The sequence below is a fragment of the Manduca sexta genome, chromosome 20 (genome assembly GCF_014839805.1).
Source record: "Manduca sexta isolate Smith_Timp_Sample1 chromosome 20, JHU_Msex_v1.0, whole genome shotgun sequence".
In the NCBI taxonomy this organism is placed as follows: Eukaryota; Metazoa; Arthropoda; class Insecta; order Lepidoptera; family Sphingidae; genus Manduca; species Manduca sexta.
In genome coordinates this window covers 11,834,932-11,859,499 of record NC_051134.1, presented here as the reverse complement: position 1 = coordinate 11,859,499, position 24,568 = coordinate 11,834,932, and the positions used below count along the sequence as shown (strand labels likewise).

General features: G+C 36.6%; 1 protein-coding gene across 1 annotated transcript in view; it reads left to right on the top strand.

Moving 5' to 3' along the window:
- The window catches only part of LOC115448198 (disintegrin and metalloproteinase domain-containing protein 10), a 68,764-nt gene that overhangs the window by 25,677 nt on the left and 18,519 nt on the right, over positions 1 to 24,568 (top strand). The window contains exons 2-4 of the mRNA XM_030175552.2: positions 8,222 to 8,421; positions 8,763 to 8,829; positions 19,511 to 19,702. Coding sequence (XP_030031412.1) covers positions 8,222 to 8,421; positions 8,763 to 8,829; positions 19,511 to 19,702 — 459 coding nt within the window. The remainder of the gene's footprint in view (positions 1 to 8,221; positions 8,422 to 8,762; positions 8,830 to 19,510; positions 19,703 to 24,568) is intronic.

Below are 24,568 nucleotides of genomic sequence, written 5' to 3'. Positions count from 1 at the left end.
TGTTTTTTGTAGCGTTTGGTGTAAATATGAATTCTGACTATTGATCCGTGTGTTAACGAAATACTGTCCCCTTAACCTTATATTAAATGCACTCGTTTACAATTTACCACCATTTGATTTAATATGAACAGACTTCGTATTTCAAAGGAAATACGAATACAGCTCCACCTAAAACCACACTATCGTATATTAAGCGCAACCACAAATCAACTGAGTGACTTGTGATTGTTAATGAACGTCAGTTTCATAATTTCACGCTTTATTAAAACATGACATATTTTTCTACTCATTAACAGTTTATTAGGTGTATTAGTTTTTTGAACAGGTTTTGCACACTGACTATAAATTTACATGAAATTGCCGGTCTTGTGGTACCAGATAGCAGGTTCTTAGGATGAAACAATAGTCCTTCTCGTTAATGATGGACCATAGAATTCGGCGGCCAAGGGTCCATATAAAATCCTACCAATATACCTTTAGATACTGGTTAAATGGGGATTGAATGTGGATATATAATACATGCACGAATAGGAAATCAAATACTATGAGGGTTCCTGATTAAAAATCTTACGCCCACCATCTCTGACGCACTTTACTAATAAAATATCACTGATTTAATTTTAGCAATAATAATATTGTATTAATGTTTAATGTTGATAGCCCGATCATATTTTAGTATTTGCGGTTTGAGCGTCATCCGGTTGCTGTTAATAAAATATATAAAATAAATGTCATATCAACTTCCACATGGATAATGTTAACTATAATATTATTAACTAAATAAATATTATTTATTAATTAATAAATAAATAAATTATAAATAAACTATTTTATTTAGTGACTAATGTAGTTGCGGTGCCCTTAAAATTTCATAACGCAGAGAGAAAATAGATCGTAGTACTATTAAATTGTCGATTCAATGGTCCCTGTTAAAAAAGCGTAGCGCTCCACTTAGCGACTTGTTTTAAAAAGTTATGACAGATATTTTTATGTCACTAAGAAGTGGTTGTAAGAATAATTGGGTCAGTGGAACACTGAAGAGAACGGGGTTCAGTTCGCACACTAGCTATTATACTATATATCAAGGCGATATCCTGCTGGCGTTTGTTGAAGTATTAAAGAGATTTCCACTCGGCTGCACGCAACATTTATCGGAAAATATATTTTATAATAATATTCAGCTTGTACCCATACGGATCGGAAGTAAAGTATTTATCCTCTGAAATAGCTCTCTGAAGAGCAACTAGTGTGCTTACTAAATGTTTTCCGTCACACGATTTTATATAATAGCAGTTATGAGTGATTCTCGCAAAACCTCGAAATTTTTAAATCGCTTTTGTGGTGAAAAGTTTTTGTGTTGAAGACGTTTCAAATACGTGTTCGACAAGCTGAATAAAACGATAAATTAATATAAACTAATGTTTTTTCTTAAAACAAAGAGAAAGGGAGAAATTTTAATAAAAACTACTAACCACATGCACATAATTTATTAGATTGCTTAAGGATTTTCAGTACGCATAATATTATTCCCCGAAATTTAATACAAATAAATAAAACATATCTACATATGCAAACTTTTTCTTTATAATATACCCATTGCAGTAATGATCGTAAAAATGTAACTTTTAAATAATTTGAATTAAGTATTATTTTGTATAGGCTCTCTATAATGTTCAGAAAAATCCACCTCTATTAATATATTATGAAGAGTGCTCTCGGGTTTTTAAAACTAGTGATAATTATCATGAATCCTATTTCGTGTTCTCTTGAATCACATGATAATGAGATAATGTGGGAATGATTTTATTTTGACGGACACGCACTTAAATTGATTTCCGGCTTTCCATATTGCCCTAGTGCGATAAAAGCATTGGCATAAAGTACGCCTATTTTTAAATATTCATATAAGTGATATTGAATCATTACGAATATTCTCATATTTACCAAAATATCTGGATTTTTGTTTAAACAATATTAGTTTAAATAACTTTCAATGAAATAAAAATATTAAATGGATGATAAATACATATGACTGAGCATCAATACTCAGGACACACATTTTGAGATTTTGTGTGAATTATCCTTATATTACATCTGTGTATGTAGAAAGATAGATAACTCTTGTACTTCTCTTGCAGAACTTTGGGAAGGAAATAAATGATGGGTGTTTTACCAAACGCCCTTATCGCTAGGGCGAATTGTGAGATATATTTAGGATGTAACGGGGAGCGATCCTATCGGCCTTTGGGCACAAATGCAATTTCGTCGAAAATATGTTCTTCCCGTCAAAAATCACGCAAATTCCCCGGGAGCTTGTGGTTAAGCAGCTTAAGTTGTTTTCATCCAGGTAAATTAAAATAGAATTAAATCATATACTCTATACAATGTTAATATGATTGACTGACTGGCTTTTAGCCAGATTTATTTATGTCCATTGAAAATCCTTAGCTTAGAACAAATCTTTCCCAAAGCCACCAAAGACGTAATCAATCAATTGAATCTTCACATACAGAAACTCGCCAATAAAAGACAGTTTAGTAAGTATAAGCAATTTGATACAGATACAACGTCTCAGAATGTAAGGCAGTGCGGAGCGTCGCGCAGCGCACTCGGTGCCCAACGAAGGCAATTAGCGACACATGCCGACGACAACGGACTCCTTGCGAGAGTGCTCTCTAACTATTGTGCCTCTACTGACACTAAACTTCAAGTGCACATTTCAAAAACGGCTCATTTTTTGAACCATGTAATGATCTACAAATAGTATTACGAGCGTGTAAATCTTTCGGATCTCGTTTAGCCGATATTCAAATTAAAACAAAACATACTTAACGAGTTTACGAGTCTGCATGTTTTACAAGCAGTTAAAACATGTGTTTGTCGGAGCGTTCAATAAAAAAAAGTAGGACGCGGCCGGGGGGTGGCCGGTCGTGTCGGTTTAATTGAACGAGGAACATTTCCAATTGTCTCCGTGCTGGACGCAGTTTATCAATTAGAACAGTTCGTGTACCTATAACATGCCCTTTATATTGTACGTTGATTGTTCTGCTTACCGTGATACTGCATTGAATTTAAAACCGATCCTTAATATTTTCTGTTTTAGTGAAGTTAATTTTAAATTTATAATAGGTGAAACTTTGCGTCTGTTAAGTTTATTGGACGTAGTAAATTATAATATTCATGGCTAGACTGTTTCAATAGGCCAGTGGTATATTGGAGTGAGTTCGTGAAGGGAAAGCTTGAATCGACGTAACTGGTCGCTAAGTAATTGGTCCCTTCCCCTGGGTATTCTTTCGCTCGGGCTAGTTTAGTGTCCTCAACGAAAGCACTTTCCGTTTGCTGCTAACTAATTAAATATCTCTATCTGCTTAACATTTGATTAACAAGATTAACTATTAGCAGATGCGTGGCGTGGGTTCAAAGTTTGTTTCGACAAATCCGTCGCGTTCCGTGACGATGAAAATTTGTAATGCCGTTTGAAGGTAATAATTACCAGCGTTGTAATTCACGTCATTTATTAACGTTTGTAATTACAGCGCGTTAGTTCACCCCCTGTAGGATACTTAATAACTATTAATAAAGTATTCATAAGCCTCACGCATAACTGAGGGTTTGGAGGATAATATTGAAATTGAGTTCATTATTTCAATAAGTATTTTTTTTTTCAACATATTTTCGTAATATCTAAATATCTAGATTAGAATTTAACACATAAATGTATCGCTTGAATGTACATAATGAGGCGAACGCGTTTGGATATTTTATTAATCACACAACTTTGGAGTAATTCAAAGTGAATGATTTCGGAACAACAAGAAAGTTAACGATCCACGAATGGCAAAGTTCCGAGTCCCTAAGGACAGTGGAGTAATCCATAAATCCTTTGAGGAGTCCGCGGCAGGTACTCGCCTTTCTAATGTAAGGTTGTCACGTACAGTGTTAGCTAAATAGACCTTTGCGTACCGACGTTCGTATTGTGGAATTTTAGTGAAATTACTCACGTTAATTATCTCATTTTCAATTTTACGTTGCAATATCATGCAATATGTATAGGCAAAGTTGTTATTGTAAATGGCCATTACGTAGTGTAGACAGCGAAGCGTATATTGGACAGAAAAGCATTCATGTTGCTATAGCGCAAATGCTTTGAATAATGCTGAAAATATAGTCTAGAAAATATAGTCTATTCTCCGGCGTTATTTTGAATAGATCGCTGATCTAAATCTATCTGCATGTAAAGTGACGTTTAAAATGCGAATATAATGTTATATTTTTAGAAAATGTACAACACACATACTATAACGATAGAAGGTTTTGAGCGTCTGTCACACAAGTTTATGTTAATTAATGTTATCTTTAGCGAAGTTTCGGCCGCTAACTGGTTGTTAGATCTCGGCAAGTTATATCTGAGAGCTACATGCCGTAATAATCACGAACAACGTCAACTAGTTTGTTATATCGAGTAGTTGTATGGACAAAGTTGTTCGTGTAAGCAGAGCTCGCGAGTCGCACAGGTATGAGCACGCGACTTCGTTATATTATCGCAAAGATTTACTGAATCGTGTTTATGAAAGTCATATTTGTGCAAGCTGGCGGTTAATACGTATAAATGTACACTAATAGATAATATGGCATACTCAACTTTATTGAAAGCTGTTTTGGTTACCTACTTAATATATTCAAGTCAAATTAGTCTGTACTCTGTATTCCCAAAAGTATCGAAAAAAAAATAAAGTTTCAAAGTAGTAGACCTTAGCATTCAATAATCAGAATTATGTAACCAGTATTATACGTACACACATTACACTACTCTCCAGAAGTGAGACTTTTCTAAACGGCTTTTTTTTAAGAAGTTAAGTCAGTGGTTTTAGCGTGGTCGAAGGGTCTTTTTTCGGTGTGATCCAACTTAGGTGCTATGTCATACATTATATGTATTTAAGCTATCTTAGTGTCCACACACAATTTACCGTGTTTATTATTTTCGTAGAAGTAAAAGGCAAAACATACAAAGTGAGTCCTTGATAAATAATAATCCTTGGAATTAGTGCGGTTTCAGGTTTTGCAGCTTTACGATGTTAGATGGATATCCATTATCCAAAAAACCGACTCCTGTCCCACTGACCCACTGACACGGTGGCTGTTGCAAAGCCAAAACCCGCCATTTTGTTCCCCCGGACAAAATAACGTGAATGTGTGAATGTGCCACTCGGATATCGCACCACAACGTCCACATTTCCGTACGTGCGCCGATGAATGATTAATGTCCTGTTTTATGATACTATCCGCGTCAGATTTGCGCCTACACAGCTCGCTGGCACCCGGGAGAGTCCTTTTGTAGAATTTATTGTTTATTCTAAAACTGTGCTGCTTGTTCGTGGAAACATTTTTATGAATTGTAGAGCAGCTACGTGGGTAGAGAATACAGAGTAGGTGTTGTTCATAAGTAAATAATATTTTAGAGCTTTCTCATCTTCTGAATATAACATTTGACAAGACTTTACAATCCGAAAGTTTGTGCCCAAAATAATATTTGCATAGGAATATATTGTTGAAACTCCAGCAGTATTTGCAATAAATCTTCCATATCTTAAATATTAAAAAACGCAACTTAGATATAACTACTAAGTAATTTCAAAGTTAAACACAGTGTTAGCGTTACTTCTGAATCGGCCACAAAGTTCGGTTATCTCGCGTTAACCGTGCTCGTTTGTTGCATTTTATCGAAATGACCTAACTGGAATCTATGGGCCATTTGTTTGGCGAGCTTTCTACGTGCCTCGTGTGCTTGCCACGTAACAACTTCTATATCCACCAGACATCTTGCACATAATAATTTATTGTTACTATACATCACACTGCGAGGTATTGCTAGTTGTCTGTTTTTATGTTTATTTGCTTGAGTATTAACTTAGTGTCTGACGTACGAGATGTGTTGATAGTACCTATGACTCTTATAATCTTGTGTATAAAAAGTAATCAAAACTATTAATTACCTATTAGATAACCTAACTTTTTCATTGGTAAAAAAAATTGTTACCTTTTTAAGATCTGTAAAATATTTGAATCGTGAACTTTTGAAGCGCCTACTTAGGTATTTATTTCCAATTGTGTATAACAGTCGTTCAGTATCGAATAACACAGAAAGTTTCGGACTTTTGCAATGAACAATACTAAAATTGGAAGCGTATTCAATGTTCCGTTCCGAGTGTTGTTTAATCAAACTCAACAAGTTTAGCGAGTAAATGGAATTTAGCAAGGCCGATCTGTAGCTCCATCTGGTACCGGTTAATGTGAACATGGAAATATTAAGTAATGGACACTCATTTACCACGTTATTATAGAAAGCAATATACTGAGTATATTTCATGGAATACAACGCAACAGTACTTTACTTAGACACTAATAATTGGGTATAATAAAATATAGTAAATACCTAAAGGTGAAATTCATGTGTCGTATTTAATTTCTTGGGAATTTTCGTTCATAATATTTCAGCCCGAATAGTCCGCTCCATGCCCAAATAGAATCTACATTTTGTTTTAAACAACGATTGTTCGATTAGTGTACTAGTTTATTAGGAAACGTTCTTCAAAAACCTAAATGCAATTTGCAATCTTCAATGACATTTGATGTATGCAGTCGCATGTCCTATCAGACCGCTCAGGACAATTCACTTGACTAGAATTTATTAAATTGCTAGTCAGGCGCTACAGGATACGAACTATGTGTTATTATAGTTATAGGTAGATAACACCAGTATTAACATCGACGGTCCCTAGGTATAGTATCGAATCTACACTTGCAATACTTTACGTAGGGACCGTGGAATGAACATCGCTTGTTTAGTGTTAATTACTATGGCGATAAGCACTTCGATTCTTATTGTGCTAATGCAGTTTATTTTAATAAGGACCCTTTAAATATCGACAGTCCCTACGCTAAGTATTGAATCTGCAAAAATGCAATTTTGCAGATTCGATATTATACGTAGGGACCGTCGACATATAACATAATGCTTACCTACTAATATATCATATAATATATTGTTATATTGTTAGTAACTGTTACTATTACCGTTTCCTGAACATAAAATTCTTAACATTATTCAACTCTTATTTTGCAGTTCACGTCATCGCTTGTTGGATTTACATATTTTTTTCTTAATCTACGCCGTTTCCCGCTATTCAGCATCCCTTTTGTCCCTGCTCCTTAGCTGGGAACCTATTTTATCTTCGTCTACTCTTTAGTCAAAGCGAAAAGCTTTCTCGTCCCTTTTGCAGACATTCAGAAATGTCGACGTTCTCGAATCGACATGAATAACTTTTAGAGACACATAAAATTTCACGGTTATTTTGCAGAGAGAACAATGCAATGAACATATCCATATAAGAAATAATATAGAATTACCAAAGACTCGATAACAGGAAATTCTAATGTATTAACTTCATATTGAATATACTATTAGAAATAATTACATCGACTAGTGGTGGTCCATTGGTCGAAATTCGAACATAGAATTTAATATACTTGTAACCCGTATTAAGACATACATTTTGTTATTCTGCACTCCTATATATGAACTTAAATTATCTACTACTACCAAATCTAACGCACCTGTGTCCGCGCAAAATGCTTAAAAAATATTTTATTTTTTAAGGATTACCAACAGAATTGACAATGTTACATAGAAATAACTAAAAAAAAGAAAACATCTGGACTAATTGCAATTCTAATAACAGGTAACCACAACATGCGCTAGTTTAAAAAAAAATAAATAAAAAAAAGAAAGTTCTAAAAATATAAATCTACGTATCTATATACCTAATAATTAATTTTAAAGTTATAATTATCAGAATATTATACATCATCAATATTTTCCAAAACGTATTATAAAATAGTTTTTTCTTGGCGTAATAATATAATATAGATTTTGGGTCAAACAAATTTAAAATTCCATTTAATTTTGTAGTTAAGAATAACCGTAACATAAAATTAGGACAATTATAATCCAAAATTTTGTTTTTCATACTCCGTACATCAAAAACACACATATTCTTGCTTTCCGGCCTGCGAAACTAAACTAGAGCCTCACAATTAGGAAACAAAAATGCACTAGACCAACGTAGGCATTAATCATTTTAAATTCAGCATTGTCTCTTTACAGCGCCGACATAAATAAACCGGAATATTTTTTTTAAATTAATAACTTTTATTGTTCCAGCATCTCGCCGCCGCCTAAACGAATACATAGAACACTACGAGCCTTTGCAGTACGACTCGGATGCGTTACATGCACAGCACCAGCGTGTGCGGCGCTCGACAGACGCAGCGCGCGACCTGCGTCTGCACTTCAGCGCGCACGGCAAGGAGTTCCACCTGCGCCTGCGCAGGGACCTCTCCGCGTTTAGCGATAACTTTAAGGTAAATACGTGACTTGTGTCAATGATGTTCGTTAATACTTGAGATGTCAAAAATGTATGTCGCTAAAGATAAGAATATAAATTAACTTAACGACTTCGTTTGGTTATAGTCCAGGCCATATTGCCAGGTAATTTTATTAATAATTATATAAAATGCAAATTATTATCGCAATTATGGAACTTAAAAATATGAAAAAACACGAAAGAATTGACATAATGGAATTTTTAAGTTTAGAAATTCTATATGCATTAAGTTTATTATTATTACCATAATACTATGATTTTGAAACTCTTAGAAAATACGACATTCATGTTTATTTTATCTCTTACGCTTCTGTGTAGGTTGAAGGCTCACGAGGAGAGCCGCATGAAGTCGATACATCACACATCTATCACGGTGAATTGGCCGGTAAGTTAGTATTGAGTTATTCGTATAATATAACTAATCTATGGTCATTGACGTAAATAGGTAGTTAATTACTAAAGACTATATTTAAACTAAGTAATGAAACGTTCATTATTATGTTATTCGTAATTAAAAACACAATTATAAATGTTTGTGCCGTGTGAAATGTAAAAAAAAGCGGTAATTGGTTTAAAGTGAAGTAAGTTGAAATGAGGAGTTTTAGGGAGTTTATCGCGGAGTGGAACACTCATGTACTGACAAGACAGCCACAAAGTTGGTAGGTGGCGCGGCGTGCGGGCAACTGACAGCCCCAACTCGGGACCGGCTTCCGTCCATTGTAACCGGGAGCCGCGTACACCGACGTTATCTGCGCCCAAGATAGACGCTATTGTTTGCTCTCACCCCGAGGGGAAATTTAATAAGTCCCCGCTCGCAGTGTGTCGGCCGCGATTGTGTTTCTCTTTAATCAAACAAAAGCTGAACGGTAACTGACGGCGCGCACCCTCGCGGCCAGGATGTCTGGCGTGGCGGCACCCGACCCGACTCGCTGCTCCCGCAGAGCCCCGTGCTATACCCGTTTCCGGCATTAATAATTCTTCAAGAGCACTAAAACATATTTCTTTTTGCAATTACTGGTGGGACGGCGTCAAAGTCCCGGCTAATTGGGAGCTTTCGGCGGCCACTCGACTTTTAATGTCGGCGGGCGAGTGAGGCGGAGAGCGCGCCGACGGGCGGGCCTTACCTACGCTTTGGACGAAATGTAAATAATTACTCTGTTGGAAATTTCCCCCGCATTCCTGTTTCGCAAAATATGCAGAACAGATTTTCAAAAGAAATTCATAACAGTTTTATTTACAAAAAATAAACGCCGCACATTCCTTTGTTCCGAAATCAACGGGGCCGGGTATATCAAGTGGGGGAGGGCAAATAAGGTTACCGTAATTGAATTCGTGTACGGCGAATATAATTTCGAGAATTGGGACCCGATAATACACCCAATAACTGTCGCTCGGCACGGGGATTCCTGTCGAAGGATGCGTGGGCGGTGGACACAAGCAGTAAGAAGGGCCGAGTGCGGCGCGCGCGGGCCCGACGACGCCGGTGCTCAAGGTGCTGCGGGTGCCGGCCATTATGATGGTGAAAGTTTGGAACAGTGTAAATGGATAAAGTTGTACGCGGAGGGCGGAGGGCGGCGCGCCATCGATCGCAGTTCGTCGCCCTACTTACCCGCTCTCCGATGCACTTAACCGCCGAGTTGCAACATATGTTTTACATGACAGCTCCCTGTCACACCTCAAACGGCTTATCTAACATATTACTTAAGTATTTTGTAAATTAATATAATAAACATTTTATTTTATGATACCTATTTAATTTCTCTCTTCGTAAAACTAATTAACTACATCGGTTATGTTCTGTTTTATAACTTACCAAAATATTTTAATATAATATTAAACAAACAAATTATAATTTAAACGTTAAAGCAAAACTTTATCAGTGTGTAAACACATTTGAAGTTTACTATTTACTTTCGTTTAACTCTCATGCCCGTGATGCTATTGAAAGTTGATACTAGTAAAACATAAATCATTCTGCAACATGAATAAAATTAATTTACTCACTGATAAAATAAAACAGCTACTGCGGCCCTCTTGACTCTAGAAAAATGTGCGCGGGTTTTTCTGCAAACCGCTTTTAAATTGTTACTAAAAACATTTTCGGATCCGTGCGGTTCGTGCGGGAGCATTTCACATCTCTCTACTATTTACCGGCGGAACCATCGCAACTTTATGTTTGTGTGTAACTGTATGCGTGCGGCTTTAGCTTTAATACTAATTAATGCAATGACGTAATCCCTACGTGCGCTATGAAACTATTTACACTGTTTGAACAACACTCGCCGCCCGTTTTGGCTGTATGGAATAAATGTTTTAAATGGATTTAAAAGTCAACATGTATCATTGCCGGAACAATAACGCGGGATGAAGGTCTATCAAGAAAATGTATCAAAATAATTTTGGCGAAATTGTTATATTTGACAATATTTAAACACTTAAAAGAGATTTAAATCTTTAATAAGTGTAATACAAATAGAATCTTAACCGTCTTAAGTTCCGCTAAGTCGCAATACACATTTAGTTTCTTTTCTTAACATAATTGTTTTGTATAATATTCCTTAATAAAAATGCAGTTAAATCTTCGATTACAATTTACCTTTTCAAAGAACAAGGTTATGAGAGTACAACCGGATAACTATTTTATATTACGCTTGCAGAATTTATAGTGTGTTGTAAAGAATCGATAGTTTGAATACACAATAATTTCTGTTAGTTTTCATTACGTCATATATGTTTGCGATTAATCGTTTGTGGCCAATGTTACAATTAATCTATACTATTATATAAAGCTGAAGATTTGTTTCTTTGTTTGAGCGCGCTAATTGTTGGAACTACCGGTTCCAACTGAAAAATATTTTTGTGTTGGATAGCCCATTTATCGAGGAATACTTTAGGCTATATATCATCATGCCATGATGAAGAAGCGCAGCAGTAAAAAAATGTTGCAAAAACGTAGAAAATTTATTCCTTTGAGAACTTCCGTTGCGTGAGCTGCGAAAATGGTTCAAGTTACGCAACAACCACGTATGACGAAATTGTTTCTCTTAAAAAGTCATAAAAAATATATAATAAAACAAAGTGCCCCGACGCATCTGTCTGCTTGTCTGAACAGTATAAACTCAAAATCTACTCAACGGATTTCGATGAATTTTAGCATGAAGATACTTTGAGATCACACTTAAGATATAGGCTACTTTCTTTCCCGGGAAAATATTTAGTGGGTCTTTTATCCCGGAAACCTCTTTCACACGGGTGAAGCCGCGAGCAAAAGCTAGTCATTTGTTTAGGAATTTGAATTAATTATTCTTATTTAACAATCAAACTAGTAATAAAACATCATAACGTATCAATAAGTAACGATTATACATTGAGCTATTGTGATTTATCTTTGACTGCAATAGTTATTATTAGTTTTAGATAACGCTGAAGGCAATTCGAGGAACTTGGCGACTCGGGTTGGTTTTGTTTTCCACGCAAGAAGTTTGTGGTCATATTGCGTTTGATAGTTGTGGCTGAATTAGGTTTCATGTCTACGAATAATTGACAAAGACTGACTATTATTGCCTTTGCTAAGAATAAATTCGTCGTCGACTCTTGTGGCATGAGATTATGGTACACCTGGAATTTATCCTGTTGTTTTCCTTCCTTTGTTTTGCATTCTTCATTATCCGGCGTTCCTCAGGGCGAACTTCTGAAACAATTCTCAAGTTCTTGCATTATATAATTCTTTGGTGTTTGTGGTATGATGCAAGTTACAAATTGATAATATTTTTAAAAATATCCTAGGTATGTTGTCGGATTGAATAGTTATAATAGTTTTATAGGAAGTCGCGTTTTGAGGTCAGCGCTGCGTTGTGGACGCGAGCGGGTGCATGCAGAATAATGCAATGCTGTTACTATGCACTTCGGTTCGCCCTAACGAAGACATATAGCTTGCATGAAATTACAAGGCCTTGTTAAATTTCCACCTGTAACATGGAACTTGTTATTTTCATCTAGTATAGTTTGTGAGAATCGTACAACCACTGACTACCGCTAGCGTTATACCTGCATTGCTATAATGAGAGATATTTGCTAGTAAAATATTTTAGAATATAATGATTAAATTATTCAAGTATCGAATTAAATTCGTAAAATGTAAAAAATATAGTTCTATACAGCGCATGTAATGAATTTTATTCCTCTAAATATTGACTTCGCGGATGTACTATTTACAGATAGAAATTGTGGTTTGTGTTTTCTTTTTCGGGAAATGCACCGGTCCCCAAGGGTAACTTTGTACCGCCTACGTAGCCTTGGGCAAAAGCTAATAAAACATAAACAAGATGAACTCGTACAAGTTGCGCGCGTGTTTTGTTTTATGTCTATAAATAAATATCCTCGACGTTAGGAGAAGTGCCTCGCCAGCGCTACTGCCCTAATTTGTTTAAATCTAGACATTTTGTATCTCCTTTAGAAAGCTACACACTCAAAGATAAGCCGGACACACGCAGCGAAACCCAAAAGTGTGAGTGTTGGAAATTGAACTTAACTAAGGTAATAATAGGATACTACTTGTATCCGTAGGCATTAATTCATAGTGACCGGGTTTTGGTATCGTTAACAATCTATGGTCATTATTTTATTACTTTTATTAGTACTTCCAAAGAGTCAATTTTCCGAATAGTAACTGGACACAACATATACTCACATGCATAAATGTGGTCTACAAATCTGTTTATATGGACCCTTTGCCGTTGGCACGGACTATACTATAGACTACTAAGCGATCAATTTCACAGCTATGCCGGATATTTTAACATCACAATTTTGACAGATTACAATAATGTTGCCTGAACCATCCAATCTTTCATCTTATGAATTGCCAATTAGTGTAAAAGCTTATTCCATACTTGAAGGACATTTGGTAGTTTGTAGGTATTTCCTACACATTTAACCAGTACCTGCTATCACACCGCCTGTAGACCATTAATCATAACCTTTACATAACACCTGATTACGTCCCGTCCCATTTGGTCAAACGTGTCCCGCTCATTTCCACTTCAGCCTGATAGTGCGCGTTCCACAATTTCCATCGAGATCGTATCTTCGTTCGGGACACGGTTCACCGAGCGAATTGGCAGTAAAAATAAAACATGGCTCATTATTCAAACTAATTAAATCCTTCTTTTTTTCAATACGTTCCGCGATATGTGTGTTTAATACGTCCGCATATTGCAATACACGTGCCCACTGACATCATTAAACAAGCTCAGTTTATTGATGTCAGTGGGCGAGAGGCGAGTACGCTTGATTGTGCCTACTGTCTAGGTAGTACGGAGCCCGTGGCGCGTCGACTCATCCGGGGCCCATTTAGTGCCGTTGTGCCCGTATGTCAGTTGAGCGTGCAATCAATTTGATCGGCATTCGGCACACAGCGTACGGCCGTCAGTACACCTGCGCTGCCGCCACTACTTCTGGTTATGAGCAATCGCGCCCCTCGTGACGTCATTTGCCCGATAGGCTTTTTGTGTGATAGTTTTCAGATCGTTTTACGGTCACTGCATTATTAAGCCATGTAAAATTCCACGGCGGATGGTTTCAAAACGTTCGTATTGTCGCCGGCGACGCATCATACCTTCAAAGATAATATCTAATATTAGACCTGGCAATAGAAGATATTTAAAATTTTAATCAACTCTTGGCACCAGATGCAAGTACCACTGCATATTCTGGGATGATAGTTAACATAGCCGTTGCGATTTTCTTCCCTTTAATTAAAACAAAAGGTGTTTTTATGTATTTATTTTATTAAAATAATTTTCATGAAACTATGTCATATGTAATTTAATTAAACTCGAACAGAATGAATCAGTATTATTATTTAAAATAATGTGTAATTCTTTTTGTCATATTTGTGGTGTACAAATGGTTGCCATGACATTGATTTGACGCATTTGCATTGAATGTGCCAAATTATTAAAGAGTTCTAGCTGGTTTAAGATTTAAAGATCTATTCATCAAAATCAATTTGGGTGAGGTTTCCCAATTTTAGCCGGAAAATGTATATTTGTTTGAAACGTGGTCGTTTGGATTACAACATCGATGCAATCGTAGGCAAGATTCTATTATATTGATGCGCAGAAGAGTAAGATAAAGCACTTCAGGTTAATATAAAACCGCTTAAAATGTCAAGACCAAAAACTACTATCCAATCATTTTGCATTGTCAATGTAATACTTACCTGCCTCTACCACAGTAACGTACAACTTTTAGTCTATTATTAATTCGTAAATAAACGTTGTACGTATCCCTTTTTAAGCACATTATGCGCACGGAGAGGGTGAGTATTGACTTATGCCAACTATTTAAAGTTCATATAGAAAATATTATGCATGCAGCTCCGCCTGCGTGAAAAAGTTTTTCTAGGATAAATGACTCGTTTTTTATTTTCGCGGGATTAAAAGTAGCCTATAAAACTCAGGAGTAATGTAGATTCCTATTAGTCACAGAAAAAAATAATAACGGTTTAGTAGTTTCTGAGATTAGCGTGATCAAACACTCAAACAAACGACCTGTTCAGCTTTGTATAATAGAATAGATTTGACGGTAGAATTTCGACCACTGGACGACCACTAGTTATTAATTAATCCACATCAAGTAAATGCTCAAATCGCAACCGAGTACGCTGAAATAAGGTGCTCTGTGGCGAAACTTTCGCTGTGTCGTTCAAAAGTTACACGTTTTAAGAAATTATACTTTGATGTCATGCAGGTTTACCGCATGTCTTTAGTTTAAACACCAGAGTGGAGTTAAACTGCTCGCTTGTTCAATACCGTGACCTCGCTTCTCACGAAAGGTTGTTTATCCGTTAGATATCACACTAGAGCCTTGAAAAGGAATTTGAAGGTGTCGAATGATATTGATTGACAACGGGGTAAAAAATCTGTGTTTTTGCTTCAATGTAAACCGAGTGTATTCCTTTGTGCTTTGAGAAATGTATTGCTGTGTTTTATTATACTGCGACTAATAGCTTGATTGGGCAAGATTTAGGATACTACAAAATATTTCCTCGAGTGACGAATAGTTTTTCAATTGTTCGACTGTTATATCAGTGGTGAAGTGATCAAAGCGAACACTTTCGTAAGCGTCGGTCACGTATCACATCGCTCGCGGACTACGGAATTGTGTGTAATTGTCGAGCTCACTTAACTCGCAATTATACAGTGCGTTGTGTTGCCGACTATTATCCGCTCGACTACCACCTGGCACGAGGTGACTCACCCCACGTATTGTTCCTAACTATGCGATGAATTGATGACGTCATGCTTAAACTTTTAATTGAATCTGAAGGAGGCAAGTTGTATGTCGTGATTAATTGATGCGGAGTAATGTTAGATATACTATTAATTACTATATCAAGCAGTTGTGATTATAATTATTAAAAGAGCCCTATTATTAAGAATGATTTTAACATAGCAAAAATTACAATGCGTTTAGTTTATCTTTAATTATTTTTGAACTTGTTCTGGTTTTGTTGAATTCGGGTTATTTTATAAGGGAACTAATTTCATACATCACACTGTAGTTTCTTTTTATATTACGATAAACTATAGGCATTAGGTACCAATGTTCCCTAGTTAGTTAAGGAAAAAAAACAAAGTATAATCAGCTTACGTATCAATTGACCCTATTATGTGTTCCTATTCGTCATTTGTGATAAGTTCTCGAAAAGGCATTATTAATTTAAAAAACAAAGCTAATTGGACACATTTATATTCCTTGCTATAAAGGAATAGGTGCTTGATACATTTTAATAATCATAAGTCATATCTTACGTTTCGTTTCGCCCAAAATATAAAAGCAATTAAATGCTTCCTGAATGTACCGCTTGTAAAGTTATAGTTATTAAGTACTTGTATTTGTAATCCACTTTTACGAGGGTACTGTAGGGTGAATTTTTAATAATTATTAGAAAAGGGATAGTGGCCGTGCAGCCTATATACTTCGTATAATTATCGTGGTAATTAAAACTTATCTATTTAATAAAATTTACTTTTATCTACGTACTAACCTTTGCTTGCAGCTCCGTCTAGGTATTAGTCCATTCTCAGGATAAATTTAGTCCATAGTGACCAGCAATTCATATTATAACCAAAGAATTTTCAGAATAAGACCACTAGTTCTAAAGATTAGCATGTTCAAATATAAAAATCTAATTCGGCAGTTATTGTTGCCCAAGAAAAGGATTCACCTGCAACGGTACGGCGTAAAGTTAAGAAAACGATATAGATTTCCCCATGATATCGAACTGTAATAGAAATAATGTGAGAAAAAACACGATAGAAGTCGGCAAGCTACTGAACTACAACTATCAGTTTGCCAGATTTATTCTAGTTCCGATGACGTCTCACAGCGTCTAGACGGAGTTTCCTACACAGAATGGGTCTTTAACCTTTGATAATAAAGTAAATACATTTTTACGGTATTATCAATAAGGTATACTTTCGTTTTACTAGCGTCTCCATTTGCCGTGTGGTCACTTCTCTATTCTGAATATTTAATAATAAAAATTTACTATATTTAGTAGTAGTTTTTTTTTATTGATAACTGACTCAGTGGTTTTTGATTCCTTCCCACGCTTCTTAATTTTTTACATGGCGAGCACTGTTTTACAAATTATATAACTATTATGTCCTTTGTCGTAAACGTCTATTGTATTCGAAACTATTTATGCAACATTGGAATACCTTTGAGTCAAAGAAACTGTGCTGATGCGGAAACTGTCGCTGCAACCTTTACTTTCTACGGTCGCTTGCTGAGACACGAAGGTTGGCAATTACTTCAATATAAATTTAGTGAATCGAGCTGAACCAACCGTTTCTATCGTATCTTTGATGGCTTTTCATTGATAAATGTCATCATTGTCTCAATATTCCCTTAGTTGCAGTGGAAATATCTCCATTCATAACTATGTTTAATCGATTTGACCGAATGCTTTACCGTCATAAATGTCACGAGAATACTGACCGTGTATAGAACGTAATTGTGTTTAGGCATTTCAAATATATACCATACTGCTATAGGGTTTAAGTAATAATTGTAATGATTATTATAGAACTCGAATTTGAAAATAATTATCACACAAAGCCTAAGCATTATTTTAAATAATATATTTTTTTTTTGGGCTGGAAGTATTGTGATATTTAATCTAATAATAAACTTAAACTAAGCTGTCCTAAACACCAATACCAAATCTTACCCGCGGCTTATTTCCGTCTTGAAATTGTGCTTACTTACCGCATCACGTCCTTGTTTGTCAGCTATTTTGTTACAATAATCTGATTAATTATTTATCAACAGTAATGGCAACCGAAAAGCGACCGTGTTAAATCAAAATTTCGCCGAGGTTTACTGCTGATAACAAGCCAGCAAGGCGGTTAAACGGCCCCGCATCCAGTAACGCTGCGTAGATAATGTAATTAATGTGTTTTATAACCATGTAATGGTACTTTTACCCGCACCTTTGAATGCCTTTAACGTTTTGACACTCGCTTGCCTAGTGAATGTCATGAAAGAATTACATTTATGTGAGGTCAGTTCTATAACACAGCAAGAGCATTCGCGTGTGACAGATTCGAGCATTACATCAGGGAGGACGCCAAGACGATTAATATCATGCGCACTGCTTGTAACAGAACACCATCAGCCCATCGCCTTGACGGCTTGGTGTCGATTGCATGAACGCTTCTAAAGTCAGTAAAAAAATAAATTGAAGGACCGGTCTCTTCCGATAGTTACTACTGTATTCGTTTAGGGCCTTTACCGTATATACTCTCAAATTTTGTCATATAGATAAGCTAACTAGACTGAATCCTATGTAAAGTACCGTAAACATAAGGGGACGTAAAAATGTTATTATTATAAAAAAGGGTGGCTCGACATGTGTACAGAGTTATATTTAGCATTAACACCACACAAGTTGGCGCGAAGGGCAGAATTAATATTTAACGCTGGATAAACATCAATTCGATGCGACGTGTCTTATGAGGAGCACATGTGCGCCCTCGGCTTTGAGCCGTCTTCTCACCTTACTAGATGTGGAAAGAAATAGCTTCGGTGTAATGAATTGTATATATTATTGTTAGTTAGATTTATTTTATTCCCTAAACTGCATCGACACCAGATAGGTAGCCGGTCGTAAAAACTAAGTCAAATTCGTTATGCAACATGCTTTAAAGTACCTTGGGCTGAACCTATATGGGGGTTATAAGAACAGGTAAAAAACATATTTGAATCATTTATGCCTTATGAATAAGGATAAAAAATCAGCTCAGGACAGTTGAAAATGATTTGAACTTTGGATAACTTTTGCGACCGTTGACTGAACTACTTGTAACTACTAACTACATAGTCGTTGTTAATCAATAGCTTTATTATCAAAACGGAAACAGAACGAATCGTAATCTCAATGACGCCTACGTATTTAAAAAGTAATATTTTAATTAAATACACTACAAGCACATTCTTCCACTAAAGCTGAATGGCATCGCCAATTTCCGAGAACAGATTTAAGACAAACAGGTGACGTCACTGTCCTTCCTCGCTGAATTCCGTAAACAATGCATCATATGAAAGGAATATAAGTGCAAGAAATTAATCTTGATCCATATCTAGATCAGCTCGGTTAGGTTTTAAATTTGGCTGTTAGCCAGTTTGTTAATGCGTCTGTCACAAATTACGCATTAGTTATAACTTTGTTTGTATCTGCGGTGTGACAGGCGAGCTGGCTGCAAAGTGAGGGTCACGAGCTCGACTACCACAGTAAATGTTTGCTCTTCATCTTGTGCTAGGAACAAAGTCAAAATTTTATCACATTTCAAAGGATCAAAATGGTAAAACCTAGTGTATCAAAAAGCGACCTTATTTCGTCTCGCGCGAGAGTTGGGAGCCATGGCTTAAAGATCCGCCAAACTGAACCGACTTGAAATTCTTAGGTTACATCCAGTGACTTAGGATTGAATGTCTTCACTTATCCCTAAGTTGGCGATATCTGCTGGAACTCATGGTATTCTCTTTGCCCACAGATGATCCACATTCGACGGTGTTCGGCTCGGTGACGGAGGGCGTGTTTGAAGGGAAGATAATAGCGCACGATGGCTCGTTCTACGTGGAGCACGCGCGCCGGTATTTCCCGCCCAACAGCACGCGGACGAAGGTGCACTCAGTGATCTACCGCGAGGGCGACGTCAGCGACCCCTACGCGCACCGGAGACACGGTCAGTACATACATTATAGGTAATTTCACCCGCGAAACGCGCCCCACCACTTTTTGAGCGGGGGTTTCCCGGAGTCTGTCCGAACCGAACAGTTATGTACAAACAAGTAGATACGGATTATTGATCAAGAGACAAATAAACAGTTATTATTCAATATGTAAATTCAACGTCTCATATTGCCGAAGATATAAATGGAAACATCCGCAACGAAATGTATATCAAATTAACATCTGTGTAGTCCCATGTTCGTCCCATGTGCATTGGTGTAAAAACATACCGGCGTGTTCCCGCACATGATATTTTAATAAAGTTTACAATGTTTTTCTTCACCACAAGGGGTTTGCGTGCCGAAGTTTGGCAACGACGCTGCACTCACAAGGGAAACGTTCGTTCACAAAGTTAGCGAAGCTCCAAAACTCACTTTATACTTTTGTGTTGGTGTTTGAACTTAAAGACTTAACTAAAATTCACCTTCTTTAAGATGCTATACTGTGAAAACATATAGTAAGATTTATCGTTTATTAAAAAAAGAACAGCCAATGTCAACGATACGCAAAGAAATGCAATTAATCCATGTAAACTTTTACATTATATGCCCAAATTACTTTATGACTCGCGTCGAATGGAGTAGGTAGTCACGTTTCACGGTTTTAATCCGATTATGGTACCCGCCATTAAGTTTCCTTCGCAAACGTGCAATAACAAAATTAACTGCAGAAATTTGTAACTACTCGCGCAGTTTGCAGATGCGAATATAGCTGTAGGTGGAGATGTGGATGTGGAAGGGAGATGCGCCTCGCGAGCAAGTTTCACCACAGCGTGTCGCACACCAAATGGATTGCAACGCAAGGTCGTTTAACAAAGTTTAATCCCATTTGCTCGTTGCACTGTCACCGGCTGATTGCAGACTCGTGCTTGCATCGGAAAATTTGCACTAATTTATTATTGAGCATTCGACCTATTTCATTGGCCGTCGCGACCCTCGTAATTTCATTCGGAGGTTGTCGGTTTCAACACGTTCAGACGGGCCGTATATTTTTAAATTATGTTCCTTCCCTTTTACAAAATCACCCTCGCGTTATTGGGTCAATGTTGGCGCTCGGATTTTATTGCCTTTTACAGTAAAAACCGGTGGCTAACTATAATAAGTCAATCGGAAATTGAGCTTCGATAGCAGGCTGTCAGTCGGCTGTTGCCGTCGTACGCAGATGAAGTTTCGCACAAAAATTGTTGATGGCATCGTTAATTAACGTCCCATGAATGGGTAGGTGGCATTTGACCTGATTCGTAACCTCATAAAATCAATCGAATTCTATGTTACAAATTCATTCGTCTGTAGGCTGCGGTGGAATGGTAATTTGGCGTCAACAGCATCGACCCGTGCGCGGAGTTTGCATTTTTGCCGTTTCAACTGTGTTGTAGATGCAATTTCGCCTTGTGCAGTGGCAGTACAACGACCTACCTGAATATGTGCTCCTACTGAATAGCATGAACACAATCCTCTTTCATGATGTGAAGCGAATTGCAGATATGGACGCTTATAGAACTGCTGAATAAAACTTACGCAGTACGTTCGTAATAAGGTAAAACATGTTGAATATTTTTTATTTGCAGTTATTTTTTAATGACTTCCCTGTATATTCAGGGAAGTCATTAAATAATAACTGCCAATAATTGTTAGTTGGTTCGGGAATAAATCAATCAAAATCACATATAGATCTTGGAAAAGCACTTTGTATCATTCAATCAGAGTTCTCGTTCGATTTACGGCTAAATGTACAGATAAAATGTATTTCGCATTTGACCCCGTACAAATACTTTATTTCATCATGTTTTTGTGCGTTTCGTTCGCTTCTGAAAATTACATTTGATCGGAAAATAAGTACGTAGGTATCGAGTAAACAGGAAGGGTCGCGTTTGTAGCAACATTTGTTTTCATTACAAGTTATTGAACCTTCACGCGCAAGGGTGCTCTCCCCACGTTCCCCGTGGAACTTTTATTTGAATATAAAAGACACAATCGTCTAAATACAAACCCTTTGAATGTAAATGATAGAAAACATTGAACTCCAGAAATGTTCCCTAATAAGCTCGATATTGTCTTGTTTTATAGCATGTCGCTTTATATTTGTTTACTTCTACTGAATTTTTCTTATGTATGAAAGGAACATTACGCATTTACTTTGTAAAAAGAATGAGATGCGTTGAAATATCTACGAGTTTATAATGGGATTATAATGAATTTTGACGACGGTATCTTTTTGATATTTGTAGTTGAGGCAAACTTGATTTCCGCGCTGAGAAATCATACTTTTAGTCTCCGTACTTATGTTCTTTGTCAACTATTTGACGGCATCATTTCCGTAGATATGTGAGATAGATTTAACTACATATCACGTTAAGAATGCTGCGTGTGTACACACAGCACTGTACGAGTACATATTTACAATACGGTTAATCCTAAAGTGTTCTCATTCTCGTTTTACGATGTTTCACCAAGCCATTGCACTTTTCTCGTGATTTCTTTGCAAATATATACTAAGTTCGCAGGAGTTAATTTCTACAAATCTCGTTATTCTTTTTACATTTTACGCAAGACTTGTACTACAAAAGGAATTACCCCGCGGAATTTTCTTATTTACCTGATCTAGCAATGCTGGGTTTTTAAAATATGTACATTTATTCTACTCGATTATTAAGTATACATTTTAAAATATATATGTACTATTAAATGTGACTTTGAAATAAATTCCTTTATGTGGGCATTATTGATTATAATAATCGGCATGTCTTAAAGTTTTCAAAGAGTTTGACGACTGAAGCTCCTATGAGACAGGTACGCTTTACTTACTCGATCAGTAGACGCGTCGCGCGTTGAGTACACGACGGCGCGACTAATTTAATTTGCCAAAATTCTGAAGCATCTAGTTTCGTTATATGAAGAGCCGAAGTTGTGTACAAGATCATTTGAACGCTTCATACGCTAGTAGCCGAGCCGTCTTCAAGTTTCCACACACGCCGAGCACTCGCGTGACATGTATGTACTTCGTAAATTGTCACGCGCAGTAGTATCGGGCGTTTTGGAGAGAAATAAAATTGCGTTGTTAGGTTCTGTTTGCGCGGCAAGCAGTGTTGTGTGCCGGGGCTGCCGTTCTCTGCCGGCGAGTGGCGACGGCCGCCCCGATAACGCCGGTACGTTCCTTCCAAAGCAAACAGTCTGCAGTTAAGTGTTCCTGCGTCGTTTGCTTTCGACTCGTTTCTGTACGCTATAACAGCCACTGTTCCTATAATATTTGCATAAAAATTTAACTTGTATGTCATCTTGTTTTACGACTTTATTCACCACCGTTAATTACGTACGATTCCAATCTCCTGTTTCTGCGTAACTTCAAGTTTTATTTGTGTAAAACCCAATCAATAATGGCAATTTATAATATTGTCGTGAAGGAAAAACCTCATATAAATGATGGCTTTAGTTATTGTTCTGTGGTAAAAACTCCCTTCACCTGTCTTTTGTTAAACATGCATCTATTGACCATACTGTCACTGCTGCCAAATTATCATATCCGTCGCTAAGCAGATGACAACCGGTACTCATCGGTGCGAAAATATGCATCCTGCCAACGTAAACCAGTCTGCCGAATATGGCGCTTGAGAGCGTAAAACTCTTTTATAAGCGGCAATAAACTTGACCCTTATGGAGATCAAGAACTCCTTTAGTGGGAAATATTAAAACTCGTTTTTGCACGTGTTCGTTGACATAACAAGGTTTACAAGTAACCCTTGGCTGCGAAATCAATATGTTAAATTATATGAATAAGATAAAGCTTTGAGGATGCTAGGGATCACGTTTGGTACATCGTCAGTCACTTGATACTTGTGTCTAGTGCGTATAGAGGCATCGCCAAACTAAGTTGTGTCGTCAATTCTCTTCAAAGAATATTGGATATGTCATTGCATACAAACAACCTACATAGTTCAAGTTTGAAAGATGTTGTGTGTAATTCACATTGATACAATAAATGACTAGATAGACAATCCTAATTACATGAGTGAATACCTACATAAATTTAAACAAAACATAGAGACATGTGAATTTAAAGTGTAAATTTATCTGTTTATATTATTTCACTAATCAGTAACAACCATCGACCATACAGCCTATATTAACTAATTAAATGACAATATTTCCTTTTTTTTTATAACAAATCTTTTAATAATTATAATACTGACGAATGACGCGGTATTGTCAGCTAAGCTATAAAGTGAATATTAATGTAATATTTCTTTCAATCCATAACAAGAGTCGGTAAACCATAATGATAGTACCGTAAAAAAAGTTTATTACGTTTTCCAGACTCTTGACAAGTCAAATTGTATTGTATTGTTGGAGACAATGGTTCATAGTTACGCAAACATTATACGTGTTTACCGTATTAACGTTATCAAGGCGTTTGCGACTGCGAGTTACCTTAAACTCGAATATAATTACATGCATTGTTGAAATTGTGTTGGTTACATCTTGAATTATTTGAGGTTAAGACGAAATCTAACACAATTCGACATCTATAGCAAGTGTAGAATTTAGACAAAAATTTTCACTATGACACCATGCAGCAGACGGCAAACTATGTTTTGTAATAATTATGCAGGCCAGCTTAACTGTGCCGACTGTCTGGGATGCCTGTATCTTTTGGCAGTCTTCCTTTAGGCTTTACTTCATTTAACATCAGCTGCAAGAAGCAACTTTGCCGAACTTCGATAAAAAAATTAAATATAAATTATTCTGTACGATAGCAGAGTGACGTCACGGGACGTTGTTAGTATTGAGATCTACCGGTTCGTAATTAAACCGATGGGTTGTGA